Raw genomic sequence first — 20489 nt, 5'->3', positions numbered from 1 at the left:
CAGGAATGGAGAAGACAGGGTAGATGGGCGTGAAGCCTGAGGAAGGAGAGCATTGGAAGATGATTACATGAGTCTGGGCAAGATGTAGCCCTGAACTCAGGCAGTGCTGGGTGGAGGGCTGGGTCTAAGAATGGAGAGGTGGACAGGAACTGGTCACTAGCTAAGTTTGGGCAGTGAGAGGTTGAGGGGTTCAGGAGTACCCTAGCTGGCTGCGTTTCTGTTGCTTCGTCCCCAGGATGGGAACTTGGGGGAAGGAGTAGTTGCAACAGTGGGAAAAGTGGGGCTGTTGACTATTGTTGGTTACTTTGTGACATGAGGTGGGGGTCTCTGGAGCCTATATACGCAGTGTTTGGAAGTGTAGAATCGGATCTCATCCTGCTATCTCCATCCTCCCTCCCCTCACAGGGCTCACCCCACCAGCTACCCCTCCCCACCAATTATGGAAGCCCCTGGCTGCTGTCTCACTGCTGGCCAAAGCCAAATCTCCTAAGTCTACCGCCCAGGAGGGAACCCTGAAGCCTGAAGGAGTTACAGAGGCCAAACATCCAGCTGCAACCCGCCTCCAAGAAGGGGTCCATGGCCCTAGTCCAGTCCATGTGGGCTCTGGGGACCATGACTATTGTGTCCGGAGCAGGACTCCCCCCAAAAAGACGCCTGCCCTAGTCATTCCAGAGGTGGGCTCCCGATGGAACGTCAAACGCCATCAGGACATCACCATCAAACCCGTCTTGTCCCTGGGCCCAGTCATCCCCCTGCCCCCACACACAGCTGCCTCCCAGGAGCCACTTGATCACAGGACTAGCAGTGAGCAGGCAGATCCCCCAGCTCCTTGCCTCGCCCCATCTGCCTTGCTGTCCCCTGAGGCCTCGCCTTGCCGGAATGACATGAACACTAGGACTCCCCCTGAGCCCTCAGCCAAGCAGCGGTCAGTGCGCTGTTACCGAAAATCCTGCAGGTCAGCCAGCCCCCCAAGCCGGGGCTGGCAGGGCTGCCGTGGCCGCAGCAGCCGTTCTGTCAGCTCTGGGTCCAACCGGACCAGCGAAGCATCTTCCTCTTCATCCTCATCGTCGTCTTCCTCATCCCGGTCCCGGTCCCGGTCCCTCTCCCCCCCACACAAGAGGTGGCGAAGGTGAGCTCTGATGGCCTGTTAGGTCCTCTTCACTTAGGAAGTCCATGTGCTCTCCTCCAGTTTACTTTGAAAGCTTTTGCATATTGAGTTTGATACTTTCAGGCCCTGAGGCTTCCACTTCTGTCCTTGGCTTTTGTCTTCTCCCCCTTTCTTGAATTATAGAAGGAGGCAAGCTGTGAGAAGGTAGCTTCTGTCCCGTTTGAGTTTGGGGTATCCCTGAGGTCTCCTGCTTCCTCGACTCCTGCTTTGGGGAGATCATTAGGGTTGGATCTCACCCGTGTTTAATCCATCACTTACTTCTGCTGTTTACTTGGTGGGCTGTCGGAAGGTGGGATAGTGGGTTGTTGATGGCAGTTCTTCAAATCATCTGTTGAGGAAAGAGTCTGGACAGTTCCTTTGTTACTATGGTCTCATACATTTTCAAGCAGTACCTTTTTCTCAGTAACAGACCCAAATTTTCCCGCTTAATTCACAAAGAATTCTTGGTTTTGGAATCAGAATGACATCTTGAGAAATGATCTCTACTACAGGTCTAGCAAGTCACCTCCCTTTTACGCCATGGTCACAGCACTGCTATGAGACATTTTAGGGGAGCAGGAACCCAGAGACCCAGGCCTGGCACCCCCAGCTAGTTTTAAGACCTAGGGCCCAGCCCTTTATCTCTGAGTCTCCATTTATTTTTCTTACTGATTTGTTAAATATTTTTGTTTTTAATTGCATAATTGAAAATAACTATGATCTGTCCCAAAACACTCTAAAACATTCCAGATTCATCTAAAGTTCATGAGGGCCTCAGTTTGGTCGTCTGTGGAGTTCTAGACCTCTTTTGCTGTGCTTTGCCTTTGGGCCTGAGCTTCCTGACAGGGAGGCAAGGCTGGGGTCAAGGTGAGGTAAGTAGAGTAGATCTGCACCACTCCCAGCATTCCCGCCTGCCCCTTTATCCTCCAGATCCAGTTGCAGTTCCTCTGGACGTTCCCGAAGATGCTCTTCCTCTTCCTCCTCGTCATCTTCATCTTCCTCAACTTCGTCATCCAGTTCCCGAAGCCGGTCTCGCTCCCCATCCCCCCGACGGAGAAGTGACAGGAGGCGGCGGTGAGTATGTGATCAGCGAGTCCGTGCATCTGGGATGCAAATGCCTGAGAGTTCTGAGACTTGCGGTATCTAATGTTTGGGGGGCTGATGGCACCTTCTTCTCATGTCAGGTACAGCTCTTACCGTTCACATGACCATTACCAAAGGCAGAGAGTGCTGCAGAAGGAGCGTGCAATAGTGAGTAGAGGAACTGGTCTTCAGAGGATGGGGCTTGCTCCTGGGCCATGAGCTTGCAGAGTCTTCTACAGTGGTAGCCCTGGGTCATGGTGTGTCAATTTTCCTTGTTCCAACATAGGAGGAGAGAAGAGTGGTCTTCATTGGGAAGATACCTGGCCGCATGACTAGGTCAGAACTGAAACAGAGGTTCTCTGTTTTCGGAGAGATTGAGGAGTGCACAATCCACTTCCGTGTCCAAGGGTAAGCTTGGGCCCTAAGGTCAGAACGTCCTTTCTATCCCATTCATCTACCGTGATGCTTTGTGTTTTCTCCTTGCTCTGGTGTGCTATGCAATGTAGGATGACACCTTCACTCCCACAGTCAGAGGGTTGGCCGTTTGGGGAATGAGAAGAACCACCCCAGTCCCTCTGTACCCTGGGAATTATCTCTTCTCCATGGCATGTACTCAGATAGGCATCCTAGCCTTGCCTCATCTTCCTCACCAGTGACAACTACGGCTTCGTCACTTACCGCTATGCTGAGGAGGCATTTGCAGCCATCGAGAGTGGCCACAAGCTGAGGCAGGCAGATGAACAGCCCTTTGATCTCTGCTTCGGGGGCCGTAGGCAGTTCTGCAAGAGAAGCTATTCTGATCTTGGTGAGTGGAAGAGACCCTGAGGCTTTGGTATACTTCATAGTGTCCCCAGAAAGGTTCCCAACCTTTTTGAGAGTGGGCTCTCCTTCATGGAGCTGACTTAATGCTGAATGTGACACACAGAGAACCTAGGGGGTGGGATGAGAGGAGAAATGGGGGCTCTCGTCTTTTTGACTTAAAACCAGGGTGATATTATTTCCATCCATTATTGGGGTGGGAGGAGGCTGGCTATTTGAGGACCCTGTGGTAGGGAAGTGTTGTCAGAGACCTTGATGTCTGTCTCTATTTTTATAGACTCCAACCGGGAAGACTTTGACCCTGCTCCTGTAAAGAGCAAATTTGATTCTCTTGACTTTGACACATTGTTGAAACAGGCCCAGAAGAACCTCAGGAGGTAACCCTGGGCCCTTCTCCCCCTTCCCTTTTTCTTTGGAGGTGTCCAACCTCCTCCACCCCCCTCCCCCACTTTAGGGGAGAGAGCTGCTAGTGAGATGACTGTTTTATAAAGAAATGGAAAAAAGTGAAATAAAAAATGTGTTAAATCAGATTTTTTAAAGGGTTATTCATTTTTTATAACAGGCATCGAAACAAGTTAACTTGCATTCCTATGTTCTGATGGGGCTGAGGGGTTCCCCAGTGTTTGGAAGATCTAAGTCACTATGCAGACTAATAAACATGAACTAGAGAAAATTCCAAGTGCTGTTGTGCTTCTTTTAATGGTGCCAGTGCCAGACATACTCACTTTTCCAATCTGAACACAATCAGGTTACCTCCATTTAGTTCCTAGGACCTCTCTTTGGTCAGGTGCAAAATCCTATTGGACTTGAAACTTTGCTCTTCAGTACGTGTTGTCAGTGAAATCAGTCTTCTAGGGCAGTGTTTCTCAGGCTTTAAAAGGGAATTTGAATTATCTGGTGATCTTTTTAGAATGCAGATTCTGACTTCTGGGGTGGGGCCTGAGATTCTGCATTTCAAACAAGGGGATGCTGATGGTACAGTCCCAAGGAAGGGATTTTACCATTAAGGACCTAGAGGAAGCTCACACTTGTTCCAAATAAAGGTTTTCTAGGGGCGCCTGGGTGGTGCAGTCAGTAAGTGTCTGCCTTCGGCTCAGGGCGTGATCCCAGCGTTCTGGGATCGCTCCTCCGCTGGGAGCCTGCTTCTTCCTCTCCCACTCACCCTGCTGTGTTCCCTCTCTCGCTGGCTGTCTGTCTCTGTGTCAAATAAATAAAATCTTAAAAAAAAAAAAAAAGGTTTTCTAAACTGTGGCTTATGTGTACATGTATGTACCATTTTAGCTTGAGCACAATGCCATGCACACAACAGGTACTCAGAAGAATGCATGCATGTGAATAGACCTTTGGGAAAGAGGGAGATGTAGGAGTTAAATCTAGAAGAGTGCCTATTTTGAGAAGAACAAAGGAGAGGTATGTCCCCCGAGAAAGTGGATCCTTACCTTTCCTGATGGGTATTAATGGGAAGTAGTCAAAGGGTAGTGGGTAAAGGGATTGATGTTTGCTAATGTGAACTGAAATGTGATAGAAATTGGAATTAACTTGGCAGGCCTGGGCATTGATTTTTGAATACTCATGACAGAGGCATTTGGAGGGTTTTCTAGTTCTCCCACAGGGAGAGTTCAGGTGTGGACTATGACTCAGGAGATAGTAGGGTTATTTCCAGGATTACAGATTTGCAGAGTGCTGCTGCCGTTTCACTCAGGGTTGGGGCACAATGGCTTTCCCCTTCTTGGAGCTGACTTAATGCTTAATGAATAAGTAAGGGGGAAAGGGGTTGTCTCATGGGCAAGTCATGATTGAAAAAGGGGCATTTTTAGGGGTCGTCGACCCACTATTAACCATGGATAAAATCTGAAGGATCCTCTAGTAGAGGTGGGAGTTGGGGCGGTATCTGACATAAGGCCTCTCTGGGTATTGGAGGGTGGGAATCGGCCGGCGGCGCGAATGGGGGTGCTTGGGAGATCCTGTGACCAAGTCTAGAGAGTCCAAGGACAGCTCAAGCCCGCCGGTCCACTCTACTCTGGAATGCGAATCCCAGCTGCGGCTCCAAACCGCAGCTCTGAAAAAAAAGGTGGCTCTAGCTGAAAGGGCGCGGGAAGTCTGAAGCTTTCCCGCCACTGGCGAGGGCGTGACCCGTGACGTCAGGGCTCCGCCTTCACAAGGTCGTGGAAGGAGGGCTCCGCCCTTACCAAGATGGCGACACTTGTGGCAAGGGAAAGAGCTTATAGATTTCGCCTCGATCCTGCCACCAAAGTAGAGGCGGGACTGCCCTGTGGAGTGTGCCCGCCCCTTCCGCTGTGCGCCCGCGTCGCGCGATGACGTCACAAGGCCCGCCCTCACCCCTCCGGGTTCCCGAGTTCCTGAATCGTGAGCGTCGGCAACGGTAGTGACGCGTATTGCCCGGAGGATGGCGGACGCCGGCTTGCGCCGCGTGGTTCCCAGCGACCTATATCCGCTCGTGCTCGGCTTTCTGCGCGATAACCAGCTCTCGGAGGTGGCCAATAAATTCGCCAAGGCAACAGGCGCTGTGAGTGCGGGCTTGGGACAAGGGCTGGGGTGGGATGACCACAGGTCTTTGGGCCCTGACAGGTTTAGGTTTCTGCGTACCGAGGTCTCTAGGGTCCGCCAATCCACTATCTGCGGGGCCTTTGTGCCGAGCTCTCGGCGGTGACCCGAGAGCCTGGAGTCTCGGCACCTGGTCCCCCACGAGGTCTGACTAGATAGCGTTGAGTCTTGTTGCTTTTTTCTGTTGAGCGGTGCAGCGACGGCAGCGTGGGATCCTCGTGGCCCAGGTCACGTGGCTGGCGGAGTGCGGCGAGGAGGGAGCGTGGTGTCCCACCGGAGGCATTGGAGGCTCTTGGTTCCTTCTTGGGTTTTACGTTGGCTGATGGAAAGCGTGACTTGACCTTGACTCTCAGTCGAATTTACCCGGGACTCGAAGATAAAATTGCTTTAGAAATGAGGGATGGGATTTTCGTTAGTAAAGAAGAAAGTGAAAGAGAGTAGAGGCAAGGTTCTGCTTTTAGGTATACCAAAGCAGGATTGAGCATCATAGCTCTACCAAGCAATGGGCTTGGATCTTTGACTTGTGGAATCAAACACATATAGATTTGGGACCAGGCTCTGTTACTTCTTAAGATGTATAACCTGAACAGCTTGCTGAACCTCTCTGAGTTTGTTTCTATTCCTACGGGGGATGCCGTCATCCACTTTATAAGGTTTTTGTGAATTTCAGTAACATGATAAATATGAAGTGGCAATCCCAGTGCTTGGTGCTCAGGAAGCATCAGTGAGTGAAATAGTTATGGTAATTTAGGATGTTCCAAGCACATGTAAAAAGTGGACTAGGACTATGAAAGGTTTGGAATCTCTCAAGAAAAGCAGTCATGGGGCGCCTGTGTGGCTCAGTTGGTTAAGTGTCTGCCTTGACTCAGGTCATGATCTCAGTGTCCTGGGATCAAGCCCCACTTTGGGCTCTCTGCTCAGTGGGGAGCCTGCTTCTCCCTTTCCCTCTTTCCCTCCCCTTGCTTGTGCTTGCTCGCTCTCTGTCAAATGAATAGATAAAATCTTTAAAAAAAATCGTGATGTATGGGAAAACATCTTGAGAGAGGGTAGAGTGTAGTCTTTGACAGTCTTAGCCTTTGACTAAGAAGATAAGTTTGTTCTTTGTGGCAGAATCAGGCTGCACAAGGACAGAATCAAATTAGCTTCAGAAAGGACTTCTTAAGCTGGGATGGCCTGCCATGTGATCTCCTACAGCTGCTTTCATATTGGAACTATTTTTGCGTTGACCATTAGGAAGGCTGCAAAAAGTATTTTCACAGTGTGCTGGATGGAATTGGGCCTTTCAGAATCAGGATTTTTTTATGTGACAAAAACTAATCTTTCTGGAAGGCTTACTAAGGACGAGCTGGTATTTCCAGATGCTCAGTTTTTTGTACGCATTATCTCTCATTCTCTCAACAGCTTAATAAGATATATTATCTCCATGTTATAGAGAAGTAAACGGTCTCAGAAAGATTTAAGTAATCTGCTCATGATCACACAGTAATAACAGGCAGAAGTGAGTTTCACATCTGTACACATCTAACTCTGAGCCTATAGGTACTGTAATGCTTTGCCATTTTTTTGCATCAACTAGTAATGTGTATCAGTGTAATTAATAGCTGAATGAAATTTTGTACTGAGTTTGTAACTTAGCTTTTTAACCAGTATTGGAGGATGGTTTCCAGTGATTTGGTATTATGAACCACATTGCAGAAAATGCCCTCTTCTGTTAATGTTTGTGTCCTTGTTTCATGGGTAAAGATGAATTCCTAGACAATGCATTGCTGGAGTAAAGGGAAAGCACTTTTTTTTTTTTTTAAAGATTTTATTTATTTATGTGACAGAGAGACAGCCAGCGAGAGAGGGAACACAGCAGGGGAGTGGGAGAGGAAGAAGCAGGCTCCCAGCAGAGGAGCCTGATGTGGGACTCGATCCCGGAACGCCCGGATCACGCCCTGAGCCAAAGGCAGACGCTTAACGACTGCACTACCCAGGCGCCCCGGGAAAGCATATTTTTATAAAATATTTTATCTTTGAGAGAGAGAGAGAGCACATGGACACGTGAGCACAAGAGGAGCAGGGGCAAAGAGAGAGAGATGTAGACTCCCCACTGAGCAGGGAACCTGTCACTGGGCGGGATCCCAGGACCCCAGGATCATGACCTGAGCCAAAGGCAGACGCTTAACCGACTGAGCCACCCAGGCACCCTGGGAAAGCACATTTTTTTAAAAGGCTTTGATAAATAGGATTGACTGGGGATAGATGGTGACAGAAACTGTAGGAGTAGCCCAAGTCTTCTATGTCAGAAATTGGGAAGTACATAAATAGGTTTTCTCATAATCTTTGCAAGTAGGAAAAGCCTTACAAAGATGTAACATTTATACCAAATATAGCAATTATAAAAGAGGTCACTTTTTTTTTTTTTTTTAAGATTTTGTTTATTTATTTGAAAGAGAGAGAGCGAGCAAGTGAGCACAAGCAGGGGGGAGAGGGAGAAGCAGACTCCCTGCTGAGCAGGGAGCCTGATGTAGGTAGGGCTCCATCCCAGGACCTGACATCATGACCTGAGCTGAAGGCAGACAGTTAACTGACTGAGCCACCAGGTACCCCAAAGTAGGTCACTTTCGAAGAGAGAATAAAATAAAATCTAATTTCCCTCTAGAACAACTAGGATAAAATTTTCCTACTAAGTTCTTTTTTTCTCCTGTAGACCCAACAGGACGCCAACGCCTCTTCTCTCTTGGACATCTACAGCTTCTGGCTCAAGTAAGTCTTCCCTGTATCACTGTAACTATTTTTCCCCCAAGGAGTTGGGCTGTGTTCCTTGATGTGGAAAGGTCCTGATCCCCCAAAAGTTAGCCTCATCTACCTCAGCAGGTCCACCAAGGCCCCAAAGCGGAAATTACAGGCAAATGGACCAGTGACTAAGAAGGCTAAGAAGAAGACTTCCTCCAGTGACAGCAGTGAGGACAGCAGTGAGGAGGAAAAAGCCCAAGGGCCTCCAGCTAAGAAAGCTGGTAAGGCTGGGCAGGGAGTTGGGGTTAGTGGTTCACAGAAAGGGATTTGTAGCCTGCCTGTATGTACCACATGGTTGATTCTCACTGGGGTCTGTGGTTTTTTTGTTCAGTTGTACTTGCCAAGCGGGCCAGTTTGCCACAGCATCCTGGAAAGGCTGCAGCCAAAGCATCAGAGAGCAGCAGCAGTGAAGAATCCAGTGATGAGGAGGAGGACGAAGACACGAAGAAAAAGCCTGTTCAGGTTTGTAACTTTGGGGGGGAAAGAAGTTGTTTAAGGGATTAGAAAGAAGAAACCTAAAGTCCTGGCTTGTAGCTTGGAAGCAGGGGATGGCAGTGGGTGTATAACAGGTGACTGGGGGGCGTGCCTGGCTGACTCAGTCAGTAGAGGATGGGACTCTTGATTTCAGTGTTATAAGTTTGAGCCCCATGTTGGGTGTGGAGATTACTTAAAAAAATAAATAAGGGGCGCCTCAGTCGTTTAAGCCTCCCACTCTTGGTTTTGGCTTAGGTCGTGATCTCAGGGTCCTGGGATTGAGCCCCAGTTGGGCTCTCTGCTCAGCAGGGAGTCTGCTTCTCTGCCTCCGTCTCCCTCTGTGCCTCCCCCTACTCCCAAGTGTGTGTGAGCGCACATGTGCCCTCTCTCTTTAAACTAAAATGAATCTTTAAATAAATAAATAAATAAATAAATAAATAAATAAATAAATAAATAAAATATATAACAGGTGACCATGGAGGAGAAAATAGAGAAGTATGAAGTTTGGAAAGGATATGTGAGGGTTAAGTTGCACTCTGAATCTAGAGGAACCCATTCTGTTTCCCAGGTGGTATTAGGTTTCTCTGGGACACTGTCTAAGATATCAAGAGTAAGAGTATGTTTTGTAGACAGGTATTGGGAGCTCTAAGTAGGGAATGGCAGGGACAGGGTTGAATTTTTCTTTCTTTTTTTTAAAAAATATTTTATTTATTGAGAGAGAATGTGCATGCATGCACATGGGGGGAGCAGAGGGAGAATTAGACTCCCCATTGAATAGGGAGCCCGACATGGACCTCAATCCCAGGACCCTGAGATCATAACCTGAGCTGAAGGTAGATACTTAACTGACTGAACCACCCAGGAGTCCCTCTTTCTTCCTCCCTCCCTCCTTTCTTCCTTCCTTCCTTCCTTCCTTCCTTTCCTTTTTCTTAAGATTTTTTTTTTTTTAAGATTTTATTTATTTACTTGACAGAGAGAGACAGCGAGAGAGGGAACACAAGCAAGGGGAGTGTGAGAGGGAGAAGCAGGCTTCCTGCCTTCCCAAGCCGAAGGCAGATGCTTAACGGCTGAGCCACCCAGGAACCCCTCTTAAGATTTTTAAATTATTTTTAAGTAATCTCTGTACCCAGTGTGGGACTCAAACTCATAACCCCAAGATTGAGTTGCATGCTCTACCCACTGAGCCAGCCAGGCGCCCCAATATTTTTGTTTCTTATGAAGAATTTGATGCCCTTTCCAGATGCTATCTTTTTTTTTCTTTTTTCTTTTTTTTTTTTTTTTATGATTTTTTATTATATTATGTTAGTCACCATACAGTACATCCCCGGTTTCCGATGTAAGGCTCAATGATTCATTAGTTGTGTATAACACCCAGTGCACCATGCAATACGTGCCCTCCTTACTACCCATCACCGGTCTATCCCATTCCCCCACCCCCCTCCCCTCTTATCTTTTTTTTTTCTTTCTTTCTTTTTTTTTTTTTTTTTTTTTTAAAGATTTTATTTATTTATTCGACAGAGAGAGACAGCCAGCGAGAGAGGGAACACAAGCAGGGGGAGTGGGAGAGGAAGAAGCAGGCTCATAGCGGAAGAGCCTGATGTGGGGCTCGATCCCATAACGCCAGGATCACGCCCTGAGCCGAAGGCAGACGCCCAACCGCTGTGCCACCCAGGCGCCCCTATCTTTTTTTTTTTCTTAAGCACACTCTATGTCACACATGGTGCTTGAACTCATGACCCCAAGATCAAGAGCTGGATCTCTACCAACTAAGTCAGTTAGGAGCCCTCAGATGTTGTCTTGCTCAGCTTTCCTTTGCTGTTACTGCTCCATTAGCTCCTAAAAATTAAAAGTAGTCTAGGATGGTTTCTACCTTAGGATGTCCTTTGGGTACCCAGAACCTCTTGCTGATTCTCCTCATTGTGTGTTTCCTCACAGAAGGGAGTTAAGCCCCAACCCAAGGCAGTCAAAGCTCCTCCTAAGAAGGCCAAGAGCTCTGATTCTGATTCAGACTCAAGCTCAGAAGATGAGTCACCAAAGAACCAGAAGCCAAAGACAACACCTGTGGTAGCTAAAGCTCAGACTAAAGCCTCAGCCAAACCAGGTACTATTTCTATTCCCAAGAGGCCAGGCTGGGGACTAGCTTGCTCTGGGGACTGGTATTAAAATTGCTCTTTCAGGGGCACCTGGGTGGCTCAGTCAGTTGAGCTGCTGCCTACAGCTCAGGTCATGATCTCCGGGTCCTGGGATGGAGCCCTGTGTTGGGTTCCATGCTGGGCATGGAGCCTGTTTAAGATTCTCTCTCTCTCGCAAAAAAAAATTCTCATTCAGCATAGGGGTGAAATGGCAGTGGTTGTTGAGCTAGAAGTATTGATTAGTATCTCTCTCTTTTTTTTTTCCCTTAGAGAGGCTTTTTATAAGTGGAAGATTTCATAATTAGGGGTTAGTAACTAGAGAAACAGTCTGCAATGAGGAAGAATGTGTTTTTAAAAATGGTATCCAGAGGCACCTGGGTGGGTCAGTTGGTTGGGTGTCAGACTCTTGATTTCAGCTTGGGTCCTGATCCCAGGGTCATGGGATTGAGCCCCATGTTGGGCTCCACTCAGCAGAGAGTCTGCTTGAGGAATCTCTCTCTCTCCCTCTCCCCCTCCCCCTCCCCCAGTCTTGTGGGCTCTTTCTTTCTCTCTCTCTCAAATAAGTTAATCTTTTTTTTTTAATTTATCTTCTCTTAAAGAATTTATTTATTTATTTGAGAGAGACAGCGAGAGAGAGCAAGAGCAGGGAGGAGAGGGAGAAGCAGGCTCCCTGCTCGCAGGCTTCTTGCTGAGCAGGGAGCCCTATGTGGGGCTCAGTCCAGGATGCTGAGATCATGACCTGAGCTGAAAGCAGACACTTAACTGATTGAGCCACCAGGCACCCCTAAAAAAATTTTTTAAAAGTATCTGTTTGCCATTCTTGTTCATTTCATAGATGATTTACATTCCCACAAATGCCATTCTGTTATGACCACTTGTACATCTGTCCTTTGCTTTTCATTGCCATCATTTCTCCTATGCATTCACTCCATCGGACATGTGAGAATTTAAACTTTTTTCTGTAATGTTGTGATGACAGGTTATGGTTTATAGGAGCTTGTCTGAATGGAAGTTGGAGTGAAAGAAGGGGGGTGGGGGATTGGGATAGGCCGGTGATGGGTATTGAGGAGGGCACATATTGCATGGTGCACTGGGTGTTACATGCAAATAATGAATCATGGAACATTGCATCAAAAACTGGGGATGTACTGTATAGTGACTAATATAACAAAATAAAAATTATATATAAAAAAAAGGAAGTTGGAGTGAAAGATTTCATAGAGCACATTTGAATTATTTACATCATATCTTTTTTTTTTTTTTTTAAGATTTTATTTATTTGAGAGAGAGAGAATGCTCACACATGAGCTGGGGGAGGTGCAGAGTGAGAGGGACGAACATTGGCCTCTGAGCCCAGAGCCCAATGCAGGCCTTGCTACCATGACCCTGAGAGCATGACCTGAGCCAAAATCAAGAGTCGGACACTTAATGGACTGAACCACCCAGGTGTCACTACATCATATCATTTGTTAAAGGTAGTCTATGCTTGAAATTGGTCAGGAAAGTCATCCTGCGATAGTCAACCATGGCAGTCTCCCTCATGCCTGCTCTAAAGGCAAGAGAATTGATAAACTCCTAAGTTCTGAGCTAACAGGTTTCAGTGGTCCAGTAAGGCCTTGATACTTCTTACTCTATTTTTTTTTCCTTCATAGGTACACCAGCTCGGGTGGCACCAAAACTGGCCAATGGTAAAGCAGCCAGCACTAAGAGCAGCAGCAGCAGCAGCAGCAGCAGCAGTGATGACTCAGAGGAGGAGGTGGCGGCAGCAACCATACCTAAGAAGGTTTGGGCCATAACTTCTACCAGGGAGGTGGGGTGGGGGGGTGTCTCCACTTCCTGGCAAGATTAGTTGGACCAGCCTTATACTGTGATAACTAATTTTCTCTGTATGATGCAGACTGTACCTAAAAAGCAAGTGGTGGCCAAGGCCCCAGTGAAAGCAGCGGCTGCCCCTACCCAAAAGAGTTCCAGCAGTGAGGACTCCTCTAGTGAGGAGGAGGAGGAAGAGCAGAAAAAACCCATGAAGAAAAAACCAGGTGAAGTACTTTTTTTTAAAGATTGATTTATTTGTTTTTTAGAGAGCATGAGTGAGCATGCAGGCAGGGTGGGGGCAGCGGGAGAGGCAGAGGAAAGGGAGAGAATCCCAAGCAGACTTCCTGCTGAGCATGGAGCCCCACCACAACACTTGTCTTTTTTTTTTTTTTTTTTTTAAGCTCTTATTTATTTATTTCACAGAGAGAGAGAGCGTGTGCAGTTGTCATAAGCAGGGGGAAATAGCAGAAGGAGAGGGAGAAGCAGGCTCTCCACTGAGCAGGGAGCCCAATGTGGGGCTCCATCCCAGGACTCTGGGATCATGACCTGAGCTGAAGATAGATGCTTAACTGACTGAGTCACCCAGGCACCCTGACACTTGTCTTTTTTAAACAGGTCCCTATAGTTCAGTTCCCCCGCCTTCTGCTCCCCCATCCAAGAAGTCCCTGGGAACCCAGGCTCCCAAGAAAGCTGCAGAGAAGAAACAGCCTGTGGAGAGCAGTGAGGACAGCAGCGATGAGTCTGGTGAGTCCCCACCCGTGGAGAATGGGTCTGGGGAATACATGAGGAATATAAAAGGCAGAAATGCCTCTATGCCTTTTGTTTTTCACTGAAGCAAGACAGGGCTTAAGTTTCTGTGTGGGTCTTTGCATCCTCCTTTTTATTGCTTTTGGTTGGTTGGGACTCTGGTCCCAGCCTAATGCCGTAGGTTCTCTCCAGATTCAAGTTCTGAGGAAGAAAAGAAACCGCCAGCTAAGGCAGTCCTCTCTAAAGCAACTACTAAACCAGTTCCAGCAAAGAAAGCGCCAGAGAGCTCTTCAGACAGCTCAGGTGAGGCATATGGAGGCCTTCAAGGCAGTGGGAGCTCCAGGGGCTCTCTTCAGCCTGATTTCTATTTATTCTTTGCTCTCTGTCTAGACTCTGACAGTTCTGAGGATGAAGCTCCTTCCAAGTCAACCAGTACCGCTAAGAATCTACCAAGTAGGCCAGATGCCACTCCCAAGCAACTTGCAGCTAAACCAGCCACAGCTCCCAAGCAACCTGTAGGTAGTGGCCAGAAGCCTCTAACCAGAAAGGCTGATAGCAGCTCCAGCGAGGAGGAGAGCAGTTCTAGTGAAGAGGAAAAGACAAAGAAGACTGTGGTCACCCCCAAGTCCAAGGCAGCGGCCAAAGCAGCTCCATCTTTGCCTGCCAAACAGGCCTCTCCAGGTGGTGGGGACAGCAGCTCTGATTCAGATAGTTCTAGCAGTGAGGAAGAGAAGGAAAAGATGTCAAAATCCCCAGTTAAAAAGAAGCCACAGAAGGCTGCGGGAGTTGTAGCCTCTTCCAAGGCAACTTCCACAAAGAAAGCAAAGGCCGAGAGCAGCAGCAGTTCTTCCTCTGATGATTCCAGTGAGGAAGAAGAGGAGGAGAAGCCTAAAGGCAAGGGCACTGTAAGGCCACAAGCTCTCAAGACCAATGGGACCTCTGCACTGACTACCCAGAATGGAAAAGCAGACAGGGATAGCAATGAGGAAGAAGAAGAAAAGAAAAAAGCAGCAGTAGCAGTTTCTAAGCCAGGTCTGTATCCAAAGAATCTGCCTCCTTGGTTTGTTCCCCCAAATACGGGTGGTATATATACACTTGGGGAATGGGGTAGGAGAGGAGGCCCACAGTTAGGCTTCCAGTTATATGCCCTTGGTGTGGGAACCCAGGAGAAGGAACAGGAAACTGGTCTCCTGAATTTGGATTTTTGTTTTGTAGCTTCAGGAAAGAAGCGGAAGCAGAACGAGGCTGCCAAGGAGGCGGAGACGCCTCAAGCCAAGAAGATAAAGCCGCAGACCCCCAACACGTTTCCAAAAAGGAAAAAAGTAAGTTATGTTATTTTCTTCTCGGGAACCAGCCTTTAAAGAGTAGAAAGGAGCACCTGGGTGGCTCAGTTGGTTAAGCGTCCGACCCTTGATTTCCTCTCAGGTTATGATCTCACGGTTGTGAGATCAAGCCCGGCATAGGGCTCTGTGCACAGAGAGGTTCTCTCCCTCTGCCTCCCTCAATCAATCAATCATTTAAAAAAAAAAAAAAACAAAGACTAGAAAGAAAAATTTGGGATCATCTTGACAACTCTCTGCCTGGCCTGGCACTTGTGCCCATGTGTAGCTAAGGAGGGCTTTGCTGTTAAATGGCTACTCCGTCTTTAATTTATTTCTTAACTTCATTCTTCTCCAGGGAGAAAAAAGGGCATCATCCCCATTCCGAAGGATCAGGGAGGAGGAAATTGAGGTAGATGCTCGAGTGGCAGATAATTCCTTTGATGCCAAGGTAAGGGGAGAGGGTGTTTGCCATTCTTAAGGGGGATGGGTGGAAGAGAGGGCAGCTTTTTGGTTCAGGTTGCCTGTTGAGCAGGGAGAAGAAAGTAACAGGGCCTTGGTGTTGTCCTTCTGTGTATTAACCACTTCTCTCTGATTACCAGCGGGGTGCAGCTGGAGACTGGGGGGAGCGCGCCAATCAGGTTCTGAAGTTCACCAAAGGCAAATCGTTCCGGCATGAGAAAACCAAGAAGAAGCGGGGCAGCTACCGGGGAGGCTCCATCTCTGTCCAGGTCAATTCCATTAAGTTTGACAGCGAGTGACCTGGGGCCGTCTGGGGCGAAGCAGGGGTGATGATCCGAGACCACGCGCTTTCCCTAGTGGGCCTGGGGGAGCCTCAGCTCTATTAAGGAAGGGTCTTGGTGGGGACAGCAGTTTAGAATGGGTCTGAAGACTTTGCGTCGCAACATCCTCTCTGTCCTTTTCTGTGCTCGCGGTTTTGTACAGCTTTGTTCTTGAGTGTTGAGTAGCAAGGACAACATCAGGGGAGTGTTCTTTTTTTAAAAAAAGAAAAATTTTAGTTGTCATTCCCTTCTCCCTGTTCTGTGGAAGTCCTCACACTGAGAAATTTGTATATTTTATATTAAATCATTTCCTGTTGATTTTTGTTGTGATTTCACAGGTGGGTTCCCACAGATAAAATCTTAGCTATTGCCCAAGACGTAGTATAGGTCACATTATGAGTTTTTCTAATTGGAGAGTTGTGCCTATAGTGCACATTTCATCCGTCCTACGCCTCACAGCTTTGGGAAGGGGCAGTTAAGAATGGCTAATGTATATGTTTGCTAAGCATGCACTGTGTAGTTCATCCTCTTTTGTGGGGTTTAGGACTGATGTTTTCAGCGAGCATGGACTTCACTACTTTTTGGGATAAAATTCACTTTTGTTACAGGCAGAATTCTGGTGTAGTGTGAATGCCATGGGGTTAGTCTGAATATTTTGTTTTCTGTAATTTTAACATCTAACGTTTGCAATACATGTTTAGTTTTTTAATTTGAAAGCATAAACTTTTCTATTGTTCAGAGACTTTTTTGATGACCCTTAATAGTACTAAATTGAGGACTGCATTTTCTTGTTTTTTTACATTTTAGAGAACAAAATAACGTGATAATCTGAAAAGTACGTATCACTTGGCATTTCTGTTTTAGTAACAGTGGTGATACAAAATTAGTTTCATTAGCTCCTACGTGGTTGGAAATCACTGATCAAGAAAATGAAAGAATAAAAACTATAATTAAAAACCTCAGTCTTCAGTAAGAATTAGATTACGTTAGGCGAATTTATAGGTAACCCCTGTGTATGTGCTAATAAATGGGAAGAACCTTTACAAAGCATATTAGGTGGTAAAACTTGAGTAAGGTGGGGTTGGGAGAGCCTCCCAACAAGATTATTCTGTTTTGTAGTTGGAACATGGGAGCAGTTGATGTACCCCTTACAGAACCTTAACTGTGAGTAACAGTGAAGGTAATGGTAAAAACCAGTGAGCAGAAGTAACGACTCTGAGGCCAAGTTGGCTGGTCATAAAGCTGTAGGAGACAATAGTGCTTGGCCAGAGCAAGATGGGGAGGGAAGAGGCAACAGCAGACTCTGGAGGCTGGGGCTATTCCTGTGGTGGGAGAGTGTGCCCTAGCTTCATGGATGAGGGAGGTGCAGGTTTTAAGATTAGCCTCCCCGTGTTTGGATTCCATACTTGCTAAGTAACTTGATAATAAGTTAGTTTTCCATGTAACTGCCTCTAGGAAAAACATGCACCGTTCCTGCCGGCATAGGTACATCAGTCTACATGGGAAAAGTTACCCGTCTCACTATAAAATAATAAACTGGCTGGTTTATAATGTGTCTTGGGAGTTTTTTATTGTGAGTCCAAAGCCCTCCCACCTCCTCAAACCAGAACAACCTGGGTGCCAGTTAGAGGGCTGGAGTGAGACCTGTGAGTTCACTGCAGAACCTTCTTCGCAACAGCTTGCTGGCTTTTCTTGGCCATACTTTGTCTCATGGTGCCCTGTCCAGGCCATAGTCCAGATGGTGCATAGTCTAAACTAGGGGGTTGGCAGACTGGCCTATGGGTGAGTCCAGCCCACCGCTTGTTTTGTAATGCTGAGGTGCTAAGAATGATTTCTACATTTTAATTTTATTTATGTCTTTTTAAGTAGGCACTACACCCAATATGGGGCTTGGTTTTTTACATTTTATTTTATTATTTTTTTTTTATTTTTTATTTTTATTTATTTATTTGACACAGACAGCCAGCAAGAGAGGGAACACAGCTGGGGGAGTGGGAGAGGAAGAAGCAGGCTCCTAGCAGAGGAGTCTGATGTGGGGCTCGATCCCAGAACGCTGGGATCACACCCTGAACCGAAGGCAGACGCCCAACGACTGTGCCACCCAGGCGCCCCTACATTTTAAAAGTGCTTGAAAGAATATGTGGCTGACTTTATGTGGCTCACAAGGCCTGCAGTATTTACTAACTGGCCCTCTATGGAAAACGTTTGCTAATTCCTGGTCTAAATCAGTGATTTCACAACACTGGCTGAAAAGTAGAATCATCTGGGAAACTTTGAAAAATACTGGTATCCGGGGTGCCTGGGTGGCTCAGTCGGTTAAGCATCTGCCTTCAGCTCAGGTCATGATCTCAAGGTCCTGGGCTCCAGCCCTGCATCGGGCTCCCTGCTCAGCGAGGAGCCTGCTTCTCCCTCTCCCTGTGCCCCACCCCCAACTCATGCTCTCTCTCTTTAAAAACAAAAAGTACACCCAAGGGCCCATCCCATCCTAGCTGAGTCAGACCCTGGTGCTCTCTGGTGGAGGCTGGGTGTTAGGATTTTATTTTTTTAAGCTACTGGGTGATTCTAATGAGCAGCTGAGGTTGAAAACCACTAATCTAAGAGTATTTGAAAACAAGTGAATTGGGGTGCCTTGGTGGCTCAGTCGGTTTCCATTCAGGTCATGATCTCATGGGTCATGGGATCGAGCCCTGTGTCGCCTCCACTCTCACAGTCTGCTGGAGATTCCCTTTCCCTTTGCCCCTCCCCTGCTGACAGGCCCACTCTATCTCTAAAATAAATAAATCTTTAAAAAAAAAAAATTGGTATTTTTTCATTCCTCTCATTTCCAGATATACTTGTTAAATCTAATAGTATAAAATGAAAATTAAATTTCCATCTTAGTTTTGTTTCCTGGGACTTGATTTTGTTTCTTCACAGTTTCTCCGAATGTACTATTTTATGCTTCCACTCATATTTTTCCTTACACAAATGGGGTAGCTTGCTATGTGCAGTGCTCCATAAGTTCGGAGCTCATTTTATAACACAGCAACTCATTTTTAATGGCTGCATGGTTCTCCATTCTATGGAAATAGTATAAGTCATTGGTAGATGTTTAGGTTTTTTCAGTATTTTGCTACTACAAATAGAGCCACAGTGGGGTTTTTTTTTTTTTCACGTAAACTCTATTCCCAGTGTGGGACTCAAACTCGTGACCCTAAGATCAGTAGTCACATGCTCCTCTGACTGAGCCAGCCAAGTGCCCTGCGCAGTGAATATTCCTACACGTGAAACTGAGTATCTGTGGATTTTTTTAAATTTATTTATTTTTCAAGAGTTTATTCTTAATTGTATAACAGGATCTAAGACACCATTCTAGCTATAGATGGCAATAGGTGCTATGACAGGAAAGCCAGATGTTTAAACAGGAATGGAATTAAGGATCATCATTGCCTCAGGCACAAGGAACAGCTTATCTTTTGCCACATTTCTTAATGCCACCTGTGGCGGGAGGGGGGGGGCTTCCCCATGGCCTTCCCTTTTAGCTCCTTGAGTTTCTTCTGTTCCTCTGTTTCTACTTGAATGTCTTAGCTTCCTCATCCATCTCCTTGGCCTGCTTCTTGGGCTGCTTCAGGAGTTTCTTGTTACTCTTGTGGCCAGACATGGCACCTGCTGCCCTGTGAGGATATTTTTATAGGAAATACCCTAAAAGTGATTGCTAGGTCAAAGGATATGTACACTTAACATTTTGATTATTATTGCCCTCCAAAGCCATTATACTAATTTGTAATTCCAGTAACGGTTTATGAAAGTACTTTGCCCTCTTCCCCAACATTTGAATAAACGAAAGTGCTGTCTCTCTCTGTAAAATGTTTTTTTTGGGGAACGCCTGGGTGACTCAGTGGGTTAAGTGTCTGCCTTTGGCTCAGGTCATGACCCTGGAGTCCCAAGATCGAGCCCCGCGTCAGGCTCCCTGCTTAGCAGGGAGTCTGCTTCTCCCTCTTCTTCTACCCCTGCCCTTGCTTCTGTTCTCACGCACTCTCTCAAATAAATAAAATCTTTAAAAAGAAGTTTTTATTTTAATTGGGGTAAAGTACATATAATCTTTGCCACTTTTAACCATTTTATTATTTTAAGTCATCTTTACTGCCAACATGGGGCTCAAACTCATGACCTAGAGATCAAGAGTCACTTGCTCTACTGACTGAACCAGCCAGGCGCCCCATGTCTCTTAAAACATTGTGGTAAAAAACATTAAATTTACCATCTTAATTACTTTTTTAAAATTGAAGTACAGTTGACATACATTATTACTTTCAGGTGTACAACATAATTCAACATTTATATACATTATAATTTTTTTTGATGTAAAGTTCGATGATTCATTAGTTGCGTATAACACCCAGTGCACCATGCAATATGTGCCCTCCCTATCACCCATCACCAGCCTATCCCATTCCCCCACCCCCTTCCCTTCTGAAGCCCTCAGTTTGTTTCTCAGAGTCCATAGTCTCTCATGCTCCATTCCCCCTTCTGATTACCCCCCTTTCTTTATCCCTTTCTTCTCCTACCAATCTTTCTAGTTCTTATGTTCCATAGATGAGAGAAACCATATAATTGTCTTTCTCTGCTTGACTTATTTCACTTAGCAAGTGCCGTCCATGTTGCAGCAAATGTTGAGAAATCGTTCTTTTTGATAGCTGAATAATATTCCATTGTATATATGGACCAAATCTTCTTAATCCAGTCATCTGTTGAAGGGCATCTCGGCTCCTTCCAAGATTTAGCTATTGTGGACAGAGCTGCTATGAACATTGGGGTGCATATGGCCCTTCTCTTCACTACATCTGTATCT

The 20489-nt window shown here is 46.5% G+C and overlaps 2 protein-coding genes across 6 annotated transcripts in view; both read left to right on the top strand.

Annotated features, from left to right (window-relative positions):
* The window catches only part of PPRC1 (PPARG related coactivator 1), a 14341-nt gene extending 10762 nt beyond the window's left edge, over positions 1–3579 (top strand). For 3 of the 4 annotated variants that reach the window (XM_040624412.1, XM_040624411.1, XM_008709616.2), the window contains exons 9-14: positions 406–1129; positions 2078–2221; positions 2332–2398; positions 2517–2638; positions 2884–3035; positions 3327–3579. In XM_040624412.1, the coding sequence (XP_040480346.1) occupies positions 406–1129; positions 2078–2221; positions 2332–2398; positions 2517–2638; positions 2884–3035; positions 3327–3430 (1313 nt within the window). In that variant the 3' untranslated portion in view covers positions 3431–3579. The remainder of the gene's footprint in view (positions 1–405; positions 1130–2077; positions 2222–2331; positions 2399–2516; positions 2639–2883; positions 3036–3326) is intronic. The other variant, XM_040624413.1, reaches the window with a different exon arrangement.
* Positions 3580–5399: 1820 nt separating this feature from the next.
* NOLC1 (nucleolar and coiled-body phosphoprotein 1) lies at positions 5400–17213 on the top strand. Of its 2 annotated transcripts, none has more exons than XM_008709768.2 (13): positions 5400–5576; positions 8307–8362; positions 8474–8613; positions 8724–8854; positions 10802–10967; positions 12651–12781; positions 12896–13034; positions 13426–13554; positions 13750–13860; positions 13948–14589; positions 14773–14879; positions 15235–15327; positions 15479–17213. In XM_008709768.2, exons 1-13 carry the CDS (start codon positions 5457–5459, stop codon positions 15635–15637), a joined length of 2124 nt encoding a protein of 707 aa, XP_008707990.1. In that variant the 5' UTR covers positions 5400–5456; the 3' UTR covers positions 15638–17213. The 2 variants fall into 2 exon arrangements, with proteins under 2 accessions (XP_008707990.1, XP_008707928.1); XM_008709706.2 differs by having other exon boundaries at positions 8471–8613.
* The last annotated feature ends 3276 nt before the right edge of the window (positions 17214–20489 follow it).

Source organism: Ursus maritimus, unplaced genomic scaffold (assembly GCF_017311325.1).
Source record: "Ursus maritimus isolate PB19 unplaced genomic scaffold, ASM1731132v1 scaffold_7, whole genome shotgun sequence".
Lineage (NCBI taxonomy): Eukaryota > Metazoa > Chordata > Mammalia > Carnivora > Ursidae > Ursus > Ursus maritimus.
Note: the sequence above shows the minus strand (reverse complement) of the source record. Positions and strands in the feature narration are given on the sequence as shown.

Excerpts from the sequence above, each read along its gene's own strand:
- NOLC1 (XM_008709706.2), top strand. The coding sequence starts at position 5,457 with ATGGCGGACGCCGGCTTGCGCCGCGTGGTTCCCAGCGACCTATATCCG. Across the intron at positions 8,363-8,470 it reads ATCTACAGCTTCTGGCTCAA|CAGGTCCACCAAGGCCCCAA; the intron begins GTAAGTCTTCCC and ends CATCTACCTCAG. Across the intron at positions 13,555-13,749 it reads GGACAGCAGCGATGAGTCTG|ATTCAAGTTCTGAGGAAGAA; the intron begins GTGAGTCCCCAC and ends GGTTCTCTCCAG.